General features: G+C 45.1%; 1 protein-coding gene across 2 annotated transcripts in view; it reads right to left on the bottom strand.

The window, feature by feature from the left end:
• ndnf (neuron-derived neurotrophic factor) overlaps nt 1-20028 on the bottom strand; it is a 21666-nt gene extending 1638 nt beyond the window's left edge. For both annotated transcript variants that reach the window (XR_014601493.1, XM_084067167.1), the window contains exons 1-4: nt 19614-20028; nt 8467-8682; nt 6769-6893; nt 1-1829 (exon numbers count right to left, since the gene is read on the bottom strand). The exon at nt 1-1829 is cut by the window's left edge. Coding sequence is in view for 1 of the 2 variants with exons in the window: in XM_084067167.1 (XP_083923293.1) it covers nt 394-1829; nt 6769-6893; nt 8467-8681 (1776 nt within the window). In the remaining variant the exon portion in view is untranslated. The remainder of the gene's footprint in view (nt 1830-6768; nt 6894-8466; nt 8683-19613) is intronic.
• Nucleotides 20029-25101: the final 5073 nt, after the last annotated feature.

Raw genomic sequence — 25101 nt, 5'->3', positions numbered from 1 at the left:
GAGAGAGAGAGAGAGAGAGAGAGAGAGAGAGAGAGAGAGAGACAGAAAAAAATAAAACAGTATCTTCTCTAAAGTATCTTCCTCTCGATTTCCCCCCCGACGCCAAACGGGGATGCGGTTCGAATCCCAAAGCCTGGCGACATTAACGAAGCACCTCCACTGGCCACCCGGCCCGCTCAGACGTGCCACATTTTTCTGAAGTGTAAACATAAATATACAGGTTTGATATCTCTTCTCTACAAACAGTTCAGTCTCTGCCACGAGCCTCATCGGGCTGAGGAGTAGTCAGTCTGTGTTTCAACTCCTTTTTTTAGCAGGATATCACTTACAGTTAAATAAACTTTTTTTTTTAATATATATATTTATAATAGATTTATTCTTCTGCAGAGTCATTTAGCAATATTTCCGTGTTTTCACCAGTTTGCTCTGGTATTTGACGGAGTGGCCGCTGTGAGCCACCACGTAAACGTCCAGCAGGTAGGTCTTGCCCGCCTCCAGGCCCGCCACGGTCTCTGTGGTCACGGCCTTCTGCAGGTTGGGGCTGTGGAAGTACTTGCACAGGACCTTCTCCGACTTCCGGCGCCCCTCCGGCCCGGAGCACTGGTTCTGCTCGCGCCGCCGCTGCTCCTCGCCGTACGCGTCGGCCACCTCCTTGCGGTAGACGCAGTACTTGTTGCGGTCCTGCGTGCCGAGCCACGCCACCGTCACCGAGGTGCACGTGCGCAGCTTGTCGAAGGCCTTGATGCGCGTGTCCTCGGGCAGCGAGGGGAAGGGCTGCTTGCTGCCGGGCCGCGTGGTGGCCAGCACCTTCAGGGTGGACGCGCCCTTCCGGCTGCCCCGCAGGCGGATCAGGTACTTGGCCTTGGGCTTGCCGCGCAGCTGGAACTGCCGCACGCCCTCCACGTTCTGCGAGAGCAGCAGCTTGCCGTCGCGCCGCACCTGCACCTGCACGGCGTCCTGCAGGCACGTGTGCACGAACAGCGTGACCCGCTGGTGGGAGGAGACGGGCGCGAAGCGCAGGAACTTGCTTCCCTTCCGCTTGACGAAGACGTCGGACACCTTGCCGTCCTTCAGCTCCACCGTCTTCTGGCGGGCCTCCTCCTTGGTGCGGGCGAACGTGCCCACGTACGCCGTGCTGGCGTTGGTGGCCGCGTTGACGGCGAACACGTCGAAGTAGTGCTGCGTGTCGGGCTTCAGGTCGGACACGGTGAAGATGTTCTTGTTGCCGATGCACACCTTCAGGATGTCCTGGGACACCCGGGGCTTGTTGGCGGCGTAGCCCCCCCGGGGCGGGGAGGAGATCTTGTTGCTGGTGAGGCCCCCCCGGTCCTTGGCGAAGTCGTTGTTGTCGGAGGGCACGAAGCCGAAGTGGGCGAAGTCGAACGGGCTGAAGTCCCGCCCCGGCTTGGGCATGCCCGGCATGAAGGCGTCGTCCCAGGCGTTGGTCATCTTGGCCTCGGCGGCGCACATGCTCTTGAAGTTGTGCTCCTTGTTGATGACCACGCAGTACCGGACGGGCTGGCCCATCAGAGAGGCGGTGGGCGTGGGCTTCCAGGCCAGCGTGACGGTGGTGCGGCCCAGCGCCGTCACGTCCACGCGCGGGTCGTACGGCAGCTCCGGGTAGGGCTGGTCGGACTCGGGCGTGGTGGTGGCGTACACCTGGAAGTGGCTGTCCTTCTCGGTGGACAGCAGCTCCAGCTGGTAGAGGCCGGAGGGCGTGCTGGCGGCCACGTAGGACTCCACGTCGTTGCCCTTGTAGGTGAACAGCTCGGTGCCCTCGTCCTGCACCGTCACCTGCTGCTTCTGCTCCTCCAGGGGCTCAGGCTCTCCTGATGGGGAACAAACACACAACGAGACAACGAGGCATGTTTAGATTTAATCCTGTGATTATCAACCTTTTAATAAAAAGTAATAAAACATTGCTCAGGCTAGATATGAAAAATAACTAACTAAATAACTAAATATACAAACAAGTTATTGACATATTTAATAATTTTATACAATTGAAAATGTATACGCGTTGTAAGCTTAGATCTGATATTTCTGCTTTTTTTATATTTGAAAATATAGTGTACAAATGGAACCAAATGCACTAGTAACCCTCTCAAGGTGAGATGTTTACATGGACCACATGAACCCTATAGCGTCCCTATAGACGGGTTTCATGTTTGTAAACATTGAGAGGATATGACCGCGCAGAGGAGGGGGTAAGCCAACTAAGCCTATAGAGGGCGCCATTACCCGCAGCAGCTCTGGTCAAATGTCCATTCATAAAAGAAATGATCTTCACCGGGTTTAATGAAATTAGATTAAATTATGCAGTTTGTAATACCTTGTTTACTCAATAAAAATGATTTGTTGGAAGTTGGATCTGTTTGTATATAATAGCAGCATTATGCCTATTATGCCTATAATAGCAGAATTATGGCTAGCTAACTCCCGAACATAACAACAGAGTGAACGGCGCAACAATTCGTTTCCCCCGAGCATGCGCAGATTGCGCATTCTGCTCTGTGATGACGCCGCGCGGAAATCCGTCTATAGGCTCTGTGCACAGCAGCCATATTATCACTTCCTTCACAGGTGTTACCAATGATAGTAATGAAGGCTCTGTTCCATTTAGTCTAGCACAGTGGTTTCCACGACCCCCATAACTCTGAGAGTGTACAAATGGAACCAAATGGACCCGTAAAGGGGCCATTTGGAAGCCCATGAGGGTCCCTGGACCCTAGACCCACTGGTGTAACAGAGTGTTTCCAGTGAGCCAACATGCACAACATCAGCACCCTGACTCTGTTTGACCAGAATGGAACAGAGCCTTCATTAGTATCCTTGGTAACACCTGTGAATGTCTTCATAATATGGCTGCTGTGAATAGAGCCTATTCTGGACATGTCATAAAGAGGGGAACATTCAAGCTTGTAGATTTCGGTGAAGAGGTTTGGTGTAGAGGGGGAAGAGGAGGGGTCCAAGACAAGTATACAGACCCCTGGGGGACCTTGGTCAACAAAGTATTTAGGGTTTAAAAGTGTTTAAAGTTCCAGACCAACAATGTTGCAGTGTTCTAGGCGGTCAGAGCTTTAGTACCCAGACAATTATTTCCTGGGATCCTATATTATGCAAAATCTAGATTCTAGACTAGAGTATTAATGTAACTCTCTGTGGCAAAATAAACCTGCTGCCAGGGAGTACAGTAATACAAACGCATGAACTCTGCAAAGTGCAAACAAAACTGACCGACTGAGACACTGCAACGTTGATCCAACATGAAGACGAGATACGAGATGTTTAATGAAAAACACTTTCTCCTTTTTTTAATTAGACTGGAGAGGAGAAATTATCCACCCACACGAGTGCTAAAAATGAACCATTTAATACGTTAACCCATTCAATCCGGGAACGCATCTGTGTCATTTTAGATTTTAACCACTTTAACCACTTATTTTATACTTTGGCTATTCAAAAATAGCAGATCTACAAGCTCATAGCGCGGCACCGAGTGCCGCGCTATGAGCTTGTAGATCTGCTATTTTTTAAAAGATCTGTGAATATATATATGTATTTTAAACCAAACCAAATGTTTTTACTCAAATCTTTGCTTCAAGGGGGTCGCTGGAACAAAATGTTTGGGGGTGATGGGGGTCCGCGGACCAATTACATATAATTATGGGTGGTCCTTGACATGAAAACGTTTGAGAACCACTGATATTATAGCAACATACGTTAGGATTAAGAAGACATTTGTAGAATCCCCCCAAAGGCAAAGATTTGAGTTACAAATGTTCGCTTAAAAAAACATACATTCAAAGATTCGCACAAATGTTCACGATTTTGTCAAAAAAAAAATGCAGATCTACAAGCTCATAGCTCAGATCTGCTATTTTTTGAACAGCCAAAGAAATCTAAAAATGACACAGATGCGTTCCCGCCCGGCCTTAACGGGTTAAGATCACCGCTCCCCAAGCCTCACGGAACGATTAGCCCCTTCACAGAGCCGGCGGCCCGGCCCGATGTTTTCACTCTAAACATCCCTAAAGATCACAGGCACTAGCATTCACGTCGGGACGCTCTCAAAGGAGCTCCTTGTGGGCCTATACCAAAGGTAAAGGAGACAGAGGCTCAGGTCTTAGTTCAGGTCTTAGCAGAGGAACCATAATATTATGTTAGCCGACCAGAGAGTGGCTTTGCTCGGCGGTTTTTGTACTGAAAATTAACGCTCAGAAGATCTTTGCTCCCAGTCGGGGACGTTTTAGCAAAGAGAGCAGCAGCAGCAAAAACACAGGAAGAGAGACGCGGAGGAGTTATGTATTTATCCAATTACACAGTTCCTCGTTAAGAGTGGCCGCCGGCGCTGTGTCATTCTGTCTGTCTGTGGGAAGGAAGTCAGCCCTGTGCCTGTGGTGGCTTCCAAGCAAAGCAGAGTCTGATTGTTGTCACTATGCTCACACATGGTGCTGAATATCTTCTCACCGGGCCTCAGGGTGAGAGTCTTCAACCATATCGTTACTTAATAAATCATTTCATGATATGTGACCTGCACCGTCACCTGCTTCACTATTTCTCTCTCTCTCTCTCTCTCTCTCTCTCTCTCTCTCTCTCTCTCTCTCTCTCTCTCTCTCTCTCTCTCTCTCTCTCTCTCTCTCTCCCTCTCTCTCTGATACATACACACACACACACACACACACACGATCACATTCAAATGTATGCTCACATTGATCGCACATGTTCTTAAAGGGATAGTTCACCCAAAAAAAAATACTTTTTTTTCTCCAATGGATTAGACTCCCCATGGAGACTTGAATTCATGGATTTAGCGGACCGGTAGGTAGCGGTTCTGGTAGGAGACACAAAGGAGACTCTTTTTGTCTCCTACTGGAAGCGCAGCGGTCATCAAATTATTGGCTTAGGAATGTGACAACAACAAAAACATATCCATGAATTCAAGTCTCGGTAGGAAAAAAAAGTCATTTTGGGGGTGAACTATCCCTTTAAACCACCACACATGGAGACTGTGTGGGAGTGTGTGACTTTGAAGAAAGACAAGGAAGGAAGGAAGGAAGGAAGGAAGGACTGAAGGAAGGATGAAAGAAAGAAAGAAAGAAAGAAAGAAAGAAAGAAAGAAAGAAAGAAAGAAAGAAAGAAAGGTAAGAAAGAAAGAAAGAAAGAAAGAAAGAGAGGAATAGCCTTGGGGCGGGGCAGAGTTTAAGTAAAGGGACCTAATGGTCTTGATTGAGTGGGCAGTGGGCGGGGCCTCTCAGTGAGATTATAGCTGTCCAGTCAGACATCATAAGTGGTCCAGGCTAGACAACCGGCCTAATTAAACGCCACAAAAACACACAGAGTAGGTGTAATTGTGTGAGTGTGTGTCCGCGGGTGTGATTAAAACCGCTTCCAGTTCCCTGTCTATAATGTCATGTACCTGCAGCCCTAAAAACCCATAGCCTCAAACCCTACTGCAGGGGTCTTCAACTTTTTCAGGCCAAGGACCCCCCTAGCTGAGAGAGAGAGAGATGAAGCAGGGACCCCCTCGATATATTGTATAAAATTGTGTTTCAGATTCGACTTTTTTGTTTACTTGGTCTGCTCTTTTTTTTCCATCAACACCAAACACCTCTTTGCCAAAAATAGCCGATCTACAAGCTCACAACGCCTCGCAGCGCGAGGCGTTGTGAGCTTGTAGATCTGCTATTTTTTGGCTAAAGTTCTCCTCAGAAAAAAGGGATCCTGTTGTGGTTAAGGTAAAAAAAAATAATCACATCACACAAAGATTTGGCGGACCCCCTGTAGTAACTCTGAGGACCCCCTAGGGGTCCCGGACCCCCTGTTGAAGACCCCTGCCCTACTGTATATATAGCCTCAAACCCTATATAGCCTCAAACATTATAGCCTCAAACCCCAGCGTCGCTATTCTGGGGTGAACATCGCAAAAAAACAAATGCCGATCTACAAGCTCACAAAACGCGTTGCAACGTGACGCGTTAGAGAGCTTGTAGATTGGCTTGGTTTTCGGTGGAGATGTTGTAGTCTGGAGGTAGCCAACCAAGGGGCCTAGGATAGACCCTGAGGGAAATCCAGCGAACTACTAAATCCTAACGGTATGTTGCTATATCAGTGGTGCTCCAACTTTTCCATGTCAAGGACCCCCAAAATGATATGTGTTTGGCCCCCATCTCAAAATATGTTGTTCCAGGGACTCCCCAGAAGCACAGATCGGAGTTAAACATGTTCGCTTTAAAACATAAAAGCTTTGCACACAAAAAAAGCAGATCTACAAGCTCATAGCATGGCAGATGCGTTCACTGGTCATGATACTAATGGTTAATGATACTAATGAAGGCTCTGTTCCATTTAGTGTAGCACAGTGGTTCTCAGACTTTTTTAATTTCCACAACCACCATAACTCTGAGAGTGTACAAATGGAATCTGAGAGTGTACAAATGGAACCAAATGGACCCTTACGGGTCCATTTGGTTCCATTTGTACACTCTCAGAGTTACACACCCGTAGGGGGCCATTTGGAACCCCCTCAAGGAACCATGAGGGACCCTGGACCACACTTTGAGTCCCACTGGTGTAGCAGAGTGTTTCCAGTGAGCCATCGTGCACAACATCAGCACCCTGACTCTGTTTGACCAGAATGGAACAGAGCCTTCATTAGTATCATCATTGGCAACACCTGTGAATTTCTTCACAATATGGCTGCAGTGCATACCATAGAGCCTATTGATGAAAACATTCTTCACTCCTGCCTACAGTGTCATAATGTACCTGAGCCCTCTCCACTCCTGTCCTCTGGCAGCTCCTGGAGCGTCAGCTTCCACTCCAGAGGAGCGTCACAGGGCGTCACCGTCACAGACAGGGGGGTGTTGTCTTCTTCCACCACAAAGTAGTACCTGCCAAGAAACACATATAACACAGGCTTTTATGTACACGGCCATATTATTCACGTGAGCACAACATTATCACATTAACGTGCCATAAGTTCTCCTGTGTATTCTAGTGAAATATGACAGTTATCCACCATTACTAGCACGGGCCTGTTATGGTATGTGCATGCAGCGATATTAAGCCAATCTCTCTCTCTCTCTCTCTCTCTCTCTCTCTCTCTCTCTCTCTCTCTCTCTCTCTCTCTCTCTCTGCCTGTCTCTGTCTCTCTCTCTCTGTGTCTCTCTGTCTCGCTTTCTCTCTGTGTCTATCTCTCTCTCTCTCTCTTTCTCTCTCTCTCTCTCTCTCTCTGTCTCTCTCTCTCTGCCTGTCTCTGTCTCTCTCTCTGTGTGTCTCTCTGTCTCTCTCTCTTTCTCTCTCTCTATGTCTCTCTTTCTCTGTCCCTCTGTCTCTCTCTCTCTCTCTCTCTGTCTCTCCATCTCTGTCTCTCTCTCACTCTGTCTCTGCCTATCTCTCTCTGTCTCTCCATCTCTGTCTCTCCGTCTGTCTGTCTGTCTCTCTCTCTCTGTCTGTCTGCCTAGGTCTCTCTCTGTCTGTCTGTCTCTTTCTCTCTGTCTGTCTCTCTCTCTCTCTCTCTCTCTCTCTGTCTCTCTCTCTCTGTCTGTCTGTCTCTCTCTCTCTCCCTCTCTCTCTCAAAGTGGCGATGACCTTGGGCCGTTCTCCAAGCTGGCAGCCGGTCAATTCCAACTGACACGACTTTCACATCAATTATTTATTTTCACGTCAACATAGCGGTTCATGTTACAGTACGGGGCGTTTCCCATCTATTTACAGTAAAGTAGCCATCAACAGGTCTGATGTTTTCCTCTAAGCAGTTATTGCTGAGTTGACACGACCGTGTAATGCAAGAAGAAGAAAATCGCGGACGAGCGCTAAGCCCCCGGACACTATAACAAACATACTACAAAATCTAAAAACAGCTTGGGTAGGCGTTTTATGAACGATGGGTCTGTTCCCAGCAATGGTGGACAGACTGAAGCTGACCGCTGCAAGTAGAGTTGGGATCCGGAAATGGAGGAACCCGTTCCAACTAGGGATGGGACGATAATAATTATTATCGTTTATCGTGATAAAAAAACGCTCACAAAAATCGGATCGGTACCCTCTAGAATTGGTAAAACGCACATGTAAGGAACGTACTTGATACAGTCTTTTTTTCACGCTTGGTAACATGCAATTCTTTGGGTGTACTACTCCTTTAAGGCAGTGGTTCTCAAACCTTTTCATGCCAAGGACCCCCAAAATGATTTGTATTTGGCCACGGACCCCCATCTCAAAATATTTTCTTCCAGGGACCCCCCAGAAGCAAAGATTTGAATTAAACATGTTGGCTTTAAATATATAAATATATTATATATTCAAGATTTGCACAAATTTTCACGATTTAAAAAAAAATAGCCAAAGTATACAATAATGGTCAAAGTGGTTAAAATGATTGTGACGCTATATTAACTTATTTAGCTGGGGACCCCCCGGCCCCCCGGCCAAGGACCCCTTTGTTATTTTTTGGGCCCCTCTCACCTTTTGGGCGTGTCCCTGAACAGGTAGCCGCTGATCTCGGCTCCGTCGGGTATGACCGAGGAGTCGTGGAACAGGGTCTTGTCTCTGATCTGCATCTGGAAGAGCCCCTCGTCCCGCGTGGGCAGCTTCTGGCCCACCGCCGTCCCACCCAGTAAACCCAGTAACACCACTAGGGCCACGTTCCTCCACACCCCCGCTCCACCGCACCGCCTCATCCTGGGAAAGACAACACAGAAACAACACTTATACGTGACTTATAAGGACAACACAACTAGCATGATTTATACACACAGAAATAGCACTTACGCGACTTGTCACGACACACAACTGAAGCCTGATTTATGCAAAATAGCAGATCTACAAGCTCACAACCCGAAGTGTTGTGTTGTGTGACCTGGTTGGTCTTCCATTTTCGGCAAGCAACACGGTCACAACGGAGTATAAGTGTATTTGCGTCTGCATGCCCATTACCGCGGAGGTTGGTAAGAGGGGTAAAAACCGGGAAGAGAGGCAATAGAACCCGGCGGCCTTCCAGCGGTATGTCCGTCCGCTGTCGGAATAGCAATATAGGTGGACTTCCAGGCCCACGAGAACAACTACAGAGAGCGCTTTAACACCAAGCAGCAGTGCAAGACTAAGAACTTTGTTTCCTCTGGTGATGCAGCCTATAGGACATATTACCCACGGACTGGTTGTTGGAGGGTTTCCACAACTTGGGATGGACCAAAGACGAAGCAGAAAGGCTGGAGACAGTATTGTGTTGTTCTCTGCTGCCATATGTGGCGGAGCCGCCACTACTTGTGCCCATGGTGTGCTGAGTGCGTGTTGTATCATGAGGACATATCCATGAGTCTGTGATAATGTAACCTTTGCTGCACCTAAAATATGTGTGTCCCCGTATGCTTTCCCTGTGTGTGGAGTCTGTGGACATAAATACATTGTTAAACTGTGTGTGAGGGTGTGTGTGTGTACTTGCACAGCTATACTTGTGAGAACCAAATGTGCTCAAAATGAGAGGCTGTTTCAGGGTTAGAAATAGAAGGTTATGGTTAAGGTTAAGATTGTAAACCCCCCAGTGGTGATGGTTAAGGGTAAGGGTTAAGGTTAAGGTTATAGGGAATGAATGCAGTTCATGGAAATCAGTCTACACAAGTATAGCAGTACAAGGATGTGTGTGTGTGTGTGTGTGTGTGTGTGTGTGTGTGTGTGTGTGTGTGTGTGTGTGTGTGTGTGTGTGTGTGTGTGTGTGTGTGTGTGTGTGTGTGTGTGTGTGCGTGTGCGTGTGCGTGTGTGTGTGTGTGTGCGCGCTTGTGCGCGTGTGCGTGTGTGTGTGTGCCAGTGTAGTTTAAGTGTTTCAATATTTTCTTAATGAAGATAAAGCGAATCCCCTCCTTTATCGTGAGAGTAAAAATCCCTCAAACTCTACTAAACTATAGACCGATATTTTGTCAAATAAATACATTCATAAATTCTCTGTGCTGTTTTCTTTGTGTGTGTTTTTCCCCTCTTTGGTTTTAGTTTGATTTAGTTTCAAGTCACATTCAGACGGCATTATTTCAAGTGTTTTCTGTTGCTCTCTTTTTTTTAATATATATATATTTTGTCTCAAAACACTGTTGGTTTGGGCCAGAGAGAGAATGTGTCCAGAGCAATTATTTGATACGTCCAAAGTGGAATTAAAAAGTCCACACAGTTTCTCTCTTCCAATCCCACTCTTATCTTGGCTTCGGCTAAAAAACACATCTCATTATTCTTCATGATTGCTTCTACATTTTTTGGGGAGGGTTGTGAGATCAAGTTTTAAATTAGAGTTGGCAGCTTAGTTTCTTTTGTGTCACTTCTTATTTGTATTGCACTTTACAAAAAAGGAAAAATGCATGGTTCTTTTTTATGTCGCGTTGAGATTGTAAGTGTCAGCTTTTCTTCACTTTCATAACCTCAGAACAGCGTGATAACACAGAAAGGCACCACAGCACAATCCTGAGAGTTACATTTGACACTTAAAAGTGTAAAAACAGGCCGTTAGGATTTGATAGACAATGGAAAGTGACTGGCCTGGGGTCGCTGACATATGATTTATGAGATTAACCCATTGAGACCGGGGAAATAATCTGTGTCATTTTTACATTTCTTTGGCTATTCAAAAATAGCAGATCTACAAGCTCGTAGCGAGGCACCGAGTACCGCGCTATGAGCTTGTAGATCTGCTATTTTTGAAAAATCGTGAAAATGTGCGCAAATCTTTGAATATATTTTAAAGCAAACATTTGTAACTCAAATCTTTGCTTCTGGGGGATTCTACAAATGTCTTCTGAATCAGATTTCTGAAAAACGTATGTTGCTATAATCAGTGGTTCTCAAACTTTTTCATGTGAAGGACCCCCAAAATGATATGTATTTGGCCCGCGGATCCCCATCTCAAAATGTGTGGTTCCAGGGACCCCCAGAAGCAAAGATTTTAGTTCCCTTTAAAATATATATATATTCAAATATTTGCACAAATGTTCAAGATTGAAAAAGAAATAGCAGATCTACACGCTCATTGTGCGGCACTTGGTGCCGCACTATGAGCTTGTATATCTGGAATTTTTGTATAGCCAAAGTATTAAATATAGATGAAGTGGTTGCACAGACGCGTTCCTGGTTTATATGGGTTAAAATGGAAGGGGAGGCCGGGGGAGGGGGGGTATAATATTCAGTATGAATCCATAATAAAAGCATGCAGCTCATAGACACTGATAAAGGGACTCAGGTGAAGCAGACTGTGGAGCTCACATATCCCCATAGTCTATTGATCTGGGGCCACATTGATTGCAGTTGATGGGAAGGGAACGCCAAATCCCGGGTGATTTAATCAGCGTAATGACGGCGGAGGATTAGCCAGATACTTTACTGCCATTTACTGTGAGAGAGAGAGAGAGTGAGAGAGAGAGAGAGAGAGAGAGAGAGAGAGAGAGAGAGAGGGAGAGGGTGTCCTTTTAACGACCTCTCTCCCTCTCTCCCTTCACCCTCTCTTTCTTCTTTGGCCCTGATCACACACCCCCCACCCCCCCCACCCCACACACACACGCCCCCACCTCCCCCTTTTTCCATCTCCTTCAGAAAAGATTGCTATAATCTCCTCTCCTCCTCGTTCACACGTGTGAAAATATAAGCCATATCCCTCCTGTTTTTGCTGTTGGGAAGAACGTCATACCATGTAAAGTGGTGTGATGTTTCCCTCACTATAGAAAGCGAGACAGAAAAGCCCTAAAGCCAGATGTTTACTTTGTCTTACAATGGTGTCGCACGCCACCCCAAAAACAGCCGACCTACAATGGTCAACAATGATCTATTCTACAGTGATCTACAACGGTCAACAATGATCTACGATGATCTACAGTGATTTACAACAGCTGATCTACAATGGTGTTGTCATGTGCCGACAAATAGCCCATCTACAAGCTCACAACGCATCGCAATGTGGCGGCACGTTGTAAGCTCGTAAAGTAGACCGGATATTTGTAGATCGGCTATCCGATCGTATAAGCTTGTAGATCAGTTATTTTCGGCACGTGACAACATTGTACGACGGAGTACGTATCCAGCATGAGGGTAAGGTTAGGGTTAGGGTTAGGGTAAGGTCACACATCTGCGTCAGAAGCGTTGTAACCAACGATGACAATTTCCCATGTTGTCTTGCGGGTTGTGGGTAGTGCTGGCAGTTTTCTTGTGTGTAGTTTGTTTGATTTGCATTGGAGTGGATGGCTCACTATAACAAAACGACAAGATGATTTACATTGGAGTGAATGGCTCACTATGAGAAAACTACAAGATGATTTACATTGGAGTGGATGGCTCACTATGAGAAAACTACAAGATGATTTACATTGGAGTGGATGGCTCACTATGAGAAAACTACAAGATGATTTACATTGGAGTGAATGGCTCACTATGAGAAAACTACAAGATGATTTACATTGGAGTGGATGGCTCACTATGAGAAAACTACAAGATGATTTACATTGGAGTGGATGGCTCACTATGAGAAAACTACAAGATGATTTACATTGGAGTGAATGGCTCACTATGAGAAAACTACAAAATGATTTACATTGGAGTGAATGGCTCACTATGAGAAAACTACAAGATGATTTACATTGGAGTGAAAGGCTCACTATGAGAAAACTACAAGCCAAATAGCTTCCAAATGGGGTCAACCACGGCACTTCTTTTCTTATGGTTGATGCCCGGTCAAAGTTCACCGATGTTGAACTCCACACTTAAGACGCGCTGAAATCGACCGGACGCTCTCTCTATGAATCTATGAAGTACAAAGGACCCCAATGGAAACAAGCCATAGGCTTTCTTGGGTTTTAAATCCTATTACCTGACCTTGTATTGAACTGTACTTTAATGAGCTTTTTTCTGCAAACTTCTAATGAACTATTCAATCAATCAAAACGCTTCACCCCGCAGAATGGAAGTGAACGGTGCGCTGACGCTCCTGAAGAGCATGTTTGAAAGTCAAACCAGAGGAGTGGAGTCTAGAGCCAGGCCCTGCCGCTGTCCTCACACGCTATACACACACCCCTGCACACACGCCGTACACACGCTATACACACGCCGTACACACGCTATACACACGCTATACACACGCTATGCTATATACACACTTCATTACTATGTGATCTGCCTTTTAAAACACAAGCCAGGGGAAAGGCCCTTTGACAGCTGCTGTCAGTGTCTCTCCGTCTCCCCTTGTTGTCTGGGCCCGTCACACCGCTAGACTTCACACAGCTAAAGAAAGAGACTCGCGTAAAGTGGTACTTTGAGGTTTTCTGACTCACTCACACACACACACCCACGCACACATACGCGCGCACACACACACACACACACACACACACACACACACACACACACACACACACACACACACACACACACACACACACACACACACACACACACACACACACACACACACACACACACACACACACACAGGCGCACACAAGCACACACACAGAGAGAGAGAGAGAGATCCTTATCTCTCCAGCTTGTCTCGTTCCACTTCAGAAGCGTGTCGGCGCGGAACAAAGACATGTCTATTAATACTCAAGACAGCGCTGATGGTGGTATGTACGGAGCCGCTCAGGGCTTGTCTTTCATGCCCGTCCCAGTACAGCGCACAGACACAAGGAGGAGGAGGAGGAGGGCCCCCCGCAGAGGAGAGGAGCCCCCTCCACCCCATCCCCCATGCCCCCGGGGGGCCCCGGCTATAGCGTTATCAAACCCACAAGACCGGCTGAACCACAGCCGATGTCGTCAACTATAATGTCTGTTCTCACTCACGCTGTATAGCAGCAGTTCCATCACCAATACCGCTCTTTGCCTGCCCAGTTTTTTTTTAGACATAACCGCCGCGGTGGCACGTTTGATGTGCGCTGCGTTGCGTGTGACCCCCCCACACACACACCACCTCGTGCGGCTGCGCTTCCTCGCACGTAAAACGCGCCACTACAGTCTGGGCTATACAGTCAATATTTTCCCTCATACCAAAATCCCAAGGGCCATTGCCACTAGATATTACGTTGCCTGCCCCGATCCGGATTCAGAACGGATCAGTGTGTCGAACTTTTTGGATTTCTTTGGTTATTCAAAAATAGCAGATCTACAAGCTCATTGCGCAATGAGCATGTAGATCTGCCTTTTTTTTATCATGAACATTTTTGAAAATCTTTGAATACATATTTTCTCTTTTAAAGCGAACATTTGTAACTCAAATCTTTGCTTCTGGGGGATTCTACAAATGTCTTCTAAATCCTAACGTTTTATTTTTAAAACTTATTTTGCTATGATATCAGTGGTTCTCAAACTTTTTCCAAAATATGTTGTTCCAGGGACCCCCATGGACAGTTATTTGAGTTGACTTCCTCGCACGTAAAACGCACCACTACAGCCTGAGCTGTACAGTCAATATTTTCCCCTCATACCAAAATCCCAAGGGCCATTGCCCACTAAATATTACGTTGCCTGCCCCCCGATCCGGATTCATAACGGATGAGTGCGTCTCTGAAAGATGACACCTGCACATTAGGGTTCGCTCGCTCGCTTGCAGCGCTGCTGGTTGTCTTCTGGTCCCTGTGGTTTGCGTTGGAATAGGCTCACATCAGCCAGGCATTTGGGGCTCGCACGCCGTTCCGAACCGACCCCGCTTGTGTGCGTAAAGGAAGGATACGGCCCTGCGCCATTCTCATGCCACGGAAGCGGGCCTTTACCAAAATAAAACATCAAAAACACGGGCCGCATCTGGAACAAATAAAGCCTAATGTTTAATTAGAGTGAGGAGAATGTATGATCGTAATTTGGTGGGGGAAGATAATTTTAAGGCCGGGTCGCCCGCAATCGTGTCAACTTTGTTTTGCTGCCTGCCGCTGCTCTTTTATTTATTTATTTATTTATTTATTCATTTATTTTTCAAAGTTTGGCTCGGACCGGAACTTTGTTCCAAAAACTTTTTGGTTGAGTGAAGAAAAAAAAACAGCCTGATGCATTTTAAATGGGAAACTTGTGGAAAGTGAAGCACTGCGTAAGCGGATTACTGGGGGGGGGGGGGGGGGGGGAGCCTTCAGTCTAGACTCTAACTGATAGATGAAGTAACACACTGAGTATTTTCTCCAATATAGCTGATGTTTAGAACATTCCATGGCTATCAATCAACCCCCAAAAAAACACATAATGCCATAATGATGCCTCTGCAAAAAAACAAAACAACAGCTCTAAATCAATGTTTATAATCCCAAAGCTTGTCAACTTGCAGACAACTCCATCTATCAGCAATCTAAGAAAACCCCTTCATGTAAAAGTTCTCATGTGATTACTGATGCTTTGATTATAGCTCCGAGCGAATGGAACACGTACATTTACATTTCTGCAATAACAACTTTGACCCTGGACACTTTTCAGGACCATTACAAAGCCGAGGGGGAATTATTACAGCCACAGTGCAGCACCAGTTGTTCACACCATGTCCTCGCGTGTCCCACATGGATGCAATCTTTTCCCAATGACATCAATCAACTGACTCATTACCATCATCAGCCGGTCCGTTCATGACCAGATTAAAGTCAAATTAAAGCGTACGACAATTTTTACAAGTACTGTACAGTATGCACCAGAGAGCTGATCACACAACATGAAAACCTTCAACAGCAAAGATCATTCACAATTCGCCAGAGTACAACAATGAAATGGTGACAGCTCAATTGTGTTTTCTCTCTGTGTTTTCTCACATGCAATACAGTACATGCATGCATGCGTGTGTGTGTGTGTGTGTGTGTGTGTGTGTGTGTGTGTGTGTGTGTGTGTGTGTGTGTGTGTGTGTGTGTGTGTGTGTGTGTGTGTGTGTGTGTGTGTGTGTGTGTGTGTGTGTGTGTGTGTGTGTGTGTGCGTGCGTGCGTGCGTGCGTGCGTGCGTGCGTGTGCGCGCGTGCGTCTGCATGTGTGTGTGCCCGTGCGTGTGTGTGGGAGTGTGTGTGTGTAACACTTAAAACTGCTATTCCAGCCGCCAATGAGAGGCAACAGGCCTCTGTGATCTTGAGCACATGCTGGAATCTGTGCAATGAGCCGTCTCTGAACATGAAACAGGACACAAAGTAACAGCTTACAGTCGCCGTGCACGTCATCTACACAGCACACGTGTGCACGTTTACAGGTGCATGATCGCCACACTGTAATAGCCCAGCCGATCTAGCCTCGACACACACAGCAAATCCTGAGTTGACCTCTTAAGAGTTTACAAAATGGACCCGCGTAAGGGTCCCCCTTTACACTCCCAAGACATAAACAAACACCCAGGATTCTTAGAGAGTATTCTCTCCCCTCTCTCTCTCCAGCTCCCTGTCAGGGTGGAGGAAGCATCCTGCCTTTGCAGGACACATGGAGCTCATTAGCAGAACAGGGGGAAGGGCGGGGGGGGGAATAAAAAGACACTTTAATTTCAACACAAATAAAGAGACATTTCGGATTCCGCCCGACGCCTGGCAGCAGGGCTCGTGCGGGGGAACCTGGAGCCCCTGTGTGTTTTCTTAAGAGGGGGGGGGGGGGGTGGGCTTCGCCAGGCCAGATTTACGGTAGGTCTGCAGTAGCGAGCTCCATCACGTCTGTCACTTCAGGGCCAAACGCATGCAGGAGGGATTGGATGTGTGGTAGCGGAGAGAGAGGACCGGGGGAGGACCGCATGGAGCCAGGGATGGAACCGAACCGCACCGCACGGGACCGGGACCCAAGCGCTGTAGCCGGGCCAAACCCATGCAGCCATGCAGGTCTGGGGGGGGTGCTCTTGGAGAGCCAAGCGCTTCGTCGTTGGTACAGACTGCGGTAGATACTAGATCCTGTATGTGTGCGTGTGTGTGTGTGTGTGTGTGTGTGTGTGTGTGTGTGTGTGTGTGTGTGTGTGTGTGTGTGTGTGTGTGTGTCCATCCAAACCATAAAATTCCTCCGTCCCAGACTGTGTGTAAGTCTAAAAGTCATCACTCACAACCTGTCTCGGGGCCATCCACAACATCACTCACACACAGCTGAGGCTCCTCAACTATCCGCATCACCAGAGAACCGCGAAGACACGCTGGCGAGAATACGAGAACGCTTCGAGGAGGAGAAGGAGGAGAGCCCAGTTTCCTTCTTCTTCTCCGCCATCCCCTGCTTTATGGTGCATCTCATATAGGGGGGGTGGCTTTTTAGAGCTGCTGCGTCCTGGAATGTCTCTTGGAAGGAGAGAGAGGGGTCAGGTCACAAGGGGCCACACTTTTCTAGGGCCCGGCGGTACAAATGAGCCATTCAAAGTGTTAGGGAGGGGAGGGACCTTCTGGCTCGCCTCTGTCATCCCTGACTGAGACGAGGATGATCACACTGATTAAGAGGGCAGGCAGAGTGCCCCATGGGAAAGTCACCCACCCACCCAAAGTCCCCCACACCCACACCCACCATCTAAGGATAAGGGCACAGAGCAGCAAGCGTCGTGGGAAATGAGAGCATTATGTTCTTGTTTTGGGGGGGGGGGGGGGGGGGGGCAGAGGAGAGAGGAGCACAGAAAGCTCTCTTCAGGCTGAAGGCAGTGCCTCCATCAGGGGAGCATAATGACGGCCTTTCGCAGCAGCGTGGTGGTGGACGATGAATAATTTAACGAGGAAATAAAAACGTGTCGCCTTAATCTTCGACATGGGGATGTGACGTCCAGGGCTGGACAAAAGGCAACGTGGACCGGGACTGTATATATACACTGGAGCCTGTCACTTCTTCTCCCTCTCTCTCTCTCCTCCCTCCCCCCCCGGGACGGGACACATAAATGGGGCTGCAAGCAGCAGCAGCAGCAACACTGAGGCTGGAATTCTTTCAGCCTCTGAGTTTTCATATGCAAATCACGGTTTAGTTACGGTATGCAACGCGGACCTTCCCATTTTCAGGACTCTTTTTTTTTTGTGTTCATGATTCATTCTCCTCTGCGAGAAAGAAGGAGAAGGAGACGGAGGAGGGAGGCAAGGCAGTGTGTGGTGGTGGCTTCACCCTAGCTACTAAATACAGTTATTCAAATTCCCATTCCCTGAGTCTGTCTCTCATTAAATACGTTGAGATTCAAAGAGGGGGAAAAAGGAAAAACTAAAACACAAAACAAAACATAACATGGGGAGCTGCTAGAATAAAGCTTCCAAACTAAACTTCTCAGCATCTCAACATGCCCTGGCAAAACTTTGTACAAGAATAAAGATGTTGGTGTAAGTTCTGCTCTTTTATGTGTTTACTCTTTCAATCAAATAGTATTGAAATACCCATTGAGCTGATAGGAGTAAACACATAGGCTATTCCAATACAATACAGAGCTCTTATTTTCTGCCAGCTTATAGATCTACTTTCAGAGGTGTGAAAGTAAGTTCTCTGTGTCCATAGCCCAGTGTAGGGCTTGTTGCAGGTGCTTAACGCTCAGAGGGTGATAGATAGATAGAACCTCTATGAAAATGACTCTAGAGTTGTTCTGCATCCACAAAGTAGAGAGAGAATAGACATTATATTATAGGGTCCATAGAAATGGCAGAGGAAGGATGCATATTGTGTGTGTGTGTGTGTGTGTGTGTGTGTGTGTGTGTGTGTGTGTGTGTGTGTGTGTGTGTGTGTGTGTGTGTGTGTGTGTGTGTGTGTGTGTGTGTGTGTGTGTGAGCATGGCATGAGAACCCTTAAGCCAGTGGGTCCATAGGCTATACACTTCGTCCTACAGCGGTGTCGCTCGCCGAAAACAGCAGATCTACAAGCTCACAACGCGTGACTGTGTGGGCCGTTGTGAGCTTGTAGATCTGCTATTTTCAGTGATAAATTAGATCATACAAAAGAACACAATGCAAGGGGGGACATTTCGGGACTGTCCTTAATAGAAACTAATATAAACTATAAAAAGTGCACCCGTTTTTAAACGTGAAAAACACAACCGGCAAAGTTTTAAAAAAAGAAATATATAAAAAAATAAAGAACAAATTAAAAAAGCATGCGAGTTGGGACTTGATTGAAAACTTGTTTGATAAAAAAAGAAAAAAAAAAGGAAAACCGTTTAACTTCCCCGGATAGCAGTTGTAATAAACCGCAAAAACCCTCTTTATCTGGCAGGCGCTTCAAAGGAGCAAACAGTCCTGCTTTTTATTCTAGGATTCCGCTTTATTTCCAACTTTTTCCCCTTTTATTTCCAAAAGCGCTTCTAATGATTGAACCATATAACTTGTACTGATTGAACCACGGTGGGGCTATAAAGTCTAAATAAAGCATCATAATAAAGATCCGGGGCGGGGGCGGGGGGGGGTAATTAGTTTTAGTGTTATGTTTTTTTTGCATCATCAGCTAATTGAACAAAGTCTAAATAAAGCATCATATTAAAGATCCTGAGTGGAAATAATTCTTTTTTTATATTTCATCATCAGCTGATTGAGCGGATCAGAACAAGTCCGCTTCTTAACGTGCATCAGATCAGATCATAGACTGGATCAGATGCGATCATCAGAGTGTGATTTCTGGATACATTGTGACAAAGTTGTGGCTGATCGCATCATGCGATCAGCCACAACTTTGTCACAAATGTATCCACTATCCAGACAAATGTATCCGTTCAGAGAGACAACTTACCTTATAGATGGGATCGACGCGTCAATAAAGCGATAAAAGTTGGACCAAAGATGATCGCAGTGGGTTTTATTCTTCTTGTGTTCAAAAACACTGATATCACCGCAATTAAAAGGAGGAATGATAATATTGCCTCGAACAAAAACAACTCAAACGTGGGACTTCTGTTTTTTGAATCAAAGAAAAGTCTGTCCTCCTCTTCTTCAACAGTCCAATAGTTTCCTCAGCTGTTGTGATGTAATAAAGTATCAATAATACGGGATCGATCATGGATTAATTGGGAGACGAGAGGCTACAGACAGTGCATGTCTCCAGTGTGTGTGAGTGGATCTATCCTCTGTGATCCTCTGAGCAGTTAGATCCTGTCCTTATGTATGAGTGGATTTATCCTGACTGGAGTCAGTGGAGAGAGTCCTGTGATCCTGTCCTTCCACAGCTCTCTCTCTCTCTCTCTCTCTCTCTCTCTCTCTCTCTCTCTCTCTCTCTCTCTGCAGTGCTGTGTGTGTGTGTGTGTGTGTGTGTGTGTGTGTGTGTGTGTGTGTGTGTGTGTGTGTGTGTGTGTGTGTGTGTGTGTGTGTGTGTGTGTGTGTGTGTGTGTGTGTGTGTGTGTGTGTGTGTGTGTGTGTGTGAATGAGAGCGCTCCAGGAACCAACTCCGGTGGTGTGAAGTAACAAGTACATTTATTCAAGTACTGTCCTTAAGTACACTTTTGAGGATTTTTTACTTTAGCCTACTTGATTATTTCCAATTTCCAATACTTTTATCGATGCTAATACTTTTCCTAATTTTACTCGAGTACATTTTGAATTCTGGACTTTTACTTGTAACAGAGTATTTCTATATTGCAGTATTGATACTTTTACTTAAGTAAAGAATATGAGTACTACTACTACTACACCACTGACCAACTCTAATAACTGTACAGGAACCAACCCACTGCTCAGTCAACACGCACGTGCGCACACAGACACGCACGCACGCACACACACACACACACACACACACACACACACACACACACACACACACACACACACACACACACACACACACACACACACACACACACACACACACACACACACACACACACAACTTAAAACAAACCATGAAGGAAACCACCAGCCAGTGACACTCACTCACAGCATGTTTTGTTCATAAATGGAAAGTATATTTCTTATAGGTACTTGTAGCTATGCCTCTTTATTTCTTACACATTTAGAGTACTGGATTTGATTGATTGAATACCGTACATTATTAACAGTTTGTAAAATAGGTACAGTTGTACAGATTTATACAGAAGGATGCTAAAAGGATAAACCCCCAAACCCTCCACTGTGGTCTGTCCTGTGTATTTCAATTCATCGAGATAAAGACAGACAATAATATAGGCTACGATTAATATGCAAAACATCATATACACATGGAGACAATGTAACCACATAACATTTGGTGACATATTTGACACTTTGTCTCACAGTTGCATTTCTTACTCTCAATTAAATGTGTTCAAACCCTGTTGTTAGTTAATATCCCAGATATATTTGTTACATTCAGTTAACACAGGATTTGTATGTGTAGTAGGCTATTCATGAGACTTAGGCCAAACTATAGCCTAAAAGTGGTAATACATAATTTACAATTCACTACAATAAAATGTAAATATTAGGTGCATCTTATTTCAATATGCTGTCTTATAAAAGCATGTTGCCAAGTGTCTATCCATCCATCCAGATCATATAAATTCCTCTGCAGCTTGGTGTAGGTAGGAGGAGGTAGGAGATAGGAGGAGGAGGAGGAGGTGTTATTTTAAGAGCGGGGATCCCCCTCATAATATTTCTTTTTGGTGACTGCATGTTTACCATGACGCTGCGCCTCTGAAAATGAGCACTTTGGGCAGTAGCACCAGTTCAAAGTCACGCAACCCTCAGGGCGACTGACTGCTGTGTGAGAGTGATGTGCAGACATGTTTTATCATGGAGCCTGGAGAGCTGGTTTACAAAACATCATCATACTGTAGGTAGGTAGGTAGGTAGGTAGGTGGGTAGGTAGGTAAGTAGATAGGTAGGGCCTCAAAATAGTAGTTCTCCAAATTACAGTGTATTTGGCCGGGGACCCCCATCTGAAAATATGGTGGGCCAGGGACCCCCATACAAGATTAGTGTTTCATAAATATTCAGAAACATTCCATTTATTTCTAGATTATTCTTTTTGTTTTGGGGGGGAGATTTATATGTAGCCTACTGTAGCTATTTCGTTTTAAAGTGGTTAAACTGATGTTTATGCTATAGGCTATTAACACTAATAGACATTAATATTTTCCTGGGGACCCCCTGGAACCCTCTAGGACCCCACCAGAAACACCTCACTACATCTGTGTGATCTGAGAGACTGAGAGGACTGGCTGGCACACACACATGGAATGTGGTAGGCAGGCAGGTAGGATAGGACCCTCCTTACACTGGTAGTCTACTATAGTACCAGGCTGTGTGTGTGGGACCTGCCAGGACGTTAAGGAAGTCAATATTTATCTAAGATAAGAGCCATTGAGTGAAGTTGAATTGTACCATTATAATATATGACTGGTATACTGCTGAGCAGGCATGACAAAGGATGCTGCCGTTTCCTGCTGCTCTCCAATCTCTCTCCCCACACACACACACACACACACACACACACACACACACACACACACACAGGACGACACCTATAGGCTACCGTTGGACAAATATTTGCTGTAACCCCCCCCCCTTTCCCCCCCACCAACACCACCACCACCACCTGACGCATGAATAGTGTGGGATGCATTTTGGACATTATTCCAGCAAACAACACTTCTTATTTAATTCCCCCTGGCCTGGGTGGGTAGGCCTATATAGACTAAACAGGGTCTAGGTCCCATGTTTGCCTGCAGCATATCAGACGAGTTTGTTTGTGATAGTAGGCTATATAAATACATTAAAGGTTATTGGTCATTTTTAGAAAAGTAACATCATATCGAATGACTGTGAGTAGAGGCTTTTGATTGATTGATTCAATACGTTATCAGCAGTTTATAACTGTTTATATGATGTACTGAATAGTAGTGTATCTCTGTTTGTCATTTAATGTCACTATGAATTCAGTACAAATTGTACCCCAATTGAAACAAGCCATTAGGCTTTCTTGGGCTTTTTTATCCTATATAACCTTGTATTTACATTGTACTTTCATCATGTGCTTTTTTTCTGCAAACTTCTAAACAAAGTTTCCAATCAAAAGTATTCAATAAATCAATCAATCAATCAATCATTAAACCAAACTATACAATTTTTAATATAACTGCAGTCCTTGCTTGACAAAACATTTTTGCAGACTGTGTTCTACATTAGACGCGTTGAAAACACATCTGAATAGAATGTTTCACTGTTAGGTCAGCCTTCATTCATTCACTCATTCCAGCTCTGGGCGCGAGTCGTATGGTTGGACTATTATCGTGTCGGTACAAGAGCGCCATCTAGCGTCTCTCATCGCTTTGGAACGAACTGAACTCAAGGACTTGGAGGCAAAGAGACTTTAAAATGAAAGAAACTGAACTTTGTTGCAGCGGTGGAAAAAGTACTGCAATGTTTTACTTAAGTAAAAGTATCAATACTGGCTGCAATGTAGAAATTATACTCAGTAAACAAGTAAAAGTCCGGAATTCAAAATGTACTTGAGTTTTTACTCAAGTACTTTTGTACATAAGTATTGGTATCAAAATGTACTTAACGTACCAAAAGTAAAAGTACTCGTTATGCAGAAGGTCCCATTTCACAAGTTTTAAAATGTGTAACAATCCTTTTAAAATAGCCGATCTACAAGCTCACAACGTGTCGCGAAGCTACAGCATAGTTGTAGCTTGTAGATCGGCTATTTTCAAATTGCCAAAGTTTAAATAGGGCTGAAGTGGTTTTGCAATAATAATCAAAATGTGTTAACTGGTAACAAAAGTTACTAAAAAGTAACTAAAGTTATTTAAAAAAAAGTAACTAGTAACTAAAGTTTTCAAATAATTGTAGCGGCATAAAGTAGAATATTTGCATCTGAGCTGTAGTGGAGGAGATGTAAAAGTATTGCAAATTGGATATACTCCAGTAAAGTAAAAGTACCTCAACATTGTACTTAAAGAGGTGGTGCCATGGTTTTGCACTTTTTCTGTTTTTCATGTGTTTATGAGGTTGATAGAACTTCATTAAGCCCCCTGGTGGTGTTTATTATGGTGTTTTATGTCTTCTCTGACTATTTTGAGTTTCTTCCTGGAGGCTGAAACCTTGAGGGTCAAACGTGCCAATAGAACAGCCCTTTAGTGACATAGTAAAAATATACCCTCCCCCTCATTATCATAACACAACAGGTGTGGGCATGAGGAGGAGGAGGGATTAGGACAGGTGGGTGGTGCTAAAGTGGTGGAGGAGGTGCTAAGGTGAGAACCAGGTATACTTAATGAACTGGAGGCGTGTCCACATAAAAACATGATTTTAACAATTTCTGTACACTTTTTTGAAAAAAATCTTCCTCCTAGTATAACCATAATACCTGATGATTATGTTTTAGGGGGGGAAAAATCACTGAAAATCACGGCACCCCGTCTTTAAGTACAGAGCTTGAGTACATGTATACTTAGTTTCTTTCCACTGCTTTTTTGCACCCCCTGTGTGCCTTGAACGGATGCTGTGTGAGGATGAAGGGTCTGAGAGCTTATCCTTGGATTGTAACCCATGCAGGTTTTTTTGGTCTGGATTTTTAGGTTTATAATTGTATGCTATACACAAGATCACTACTGTATACCAAACTTAGTAGGACTAAGAGAGAACACCACTCATGTGGTTCCATTGGTTGCTTTCAAGTATCATAGAGCAGCACTGGTTCTCAAAGTGGGGCCCGGGGACTCCCAGGGGGTCCTTGAGGAGGTTACAGGGGGTCCCCAGAAAAAAAAAAAAAAATCAGAAACGAAAATATCTTTGGAACATTTTCAAAAGTCTTGAAAGAATTTGGGAAGATATGGATAATTAAAAAAATATATAAATACATTTTTATGTGTAAATAAATGTTTTATCATTATAATTTTAATAAAATGAAGCATCCCTTATTATGGGGATCCCTGGCACAACATCTTTTGAGATGGGGCTCTGCGGCCAAATGCATATTCATTTGGGGGTCCTTGACGGTATAAAATGTTTGAGAACCACTATCATATGAGCATTGCATGACATTTAAACATGGTATGTTAGCACCAAATAAAATGAAAAGGGCAGTGATGGCACTCTTCCAAGAAGTTAAAACCACTTGAACCCACCCTTTCGATGAATTGAGTACAAATGACCCCAATGGAAACAAGCCACAGTGCTTTCTTTGGTTTAATCCTCTTAGCAGACCTTGTATTGAACTGTACTTTCCTGTGCTTTTTTTTGCAAACTGCTTACAAAGTATTCAATCAATTAATCAATCATTCAATATAGACTTAGTAAAC

This window comes from Gymnoscopelus microlampas (assembly GCF_963454915.1).
Source record: "Gymnoscopelus microlampas genome assembly, chromosome: 9".
Taxonomy (NCBI): domain Eukaryota; kingdom Metazoa; phylum Chordata; class Actinopteri; order Myctophiformes; family Myctophidae; genus Gymnoscopelus; species Gymnoscopelus microlampas.
This window is presented reverse-complemented; position numbering and strand designations above follow the sequence as displayed.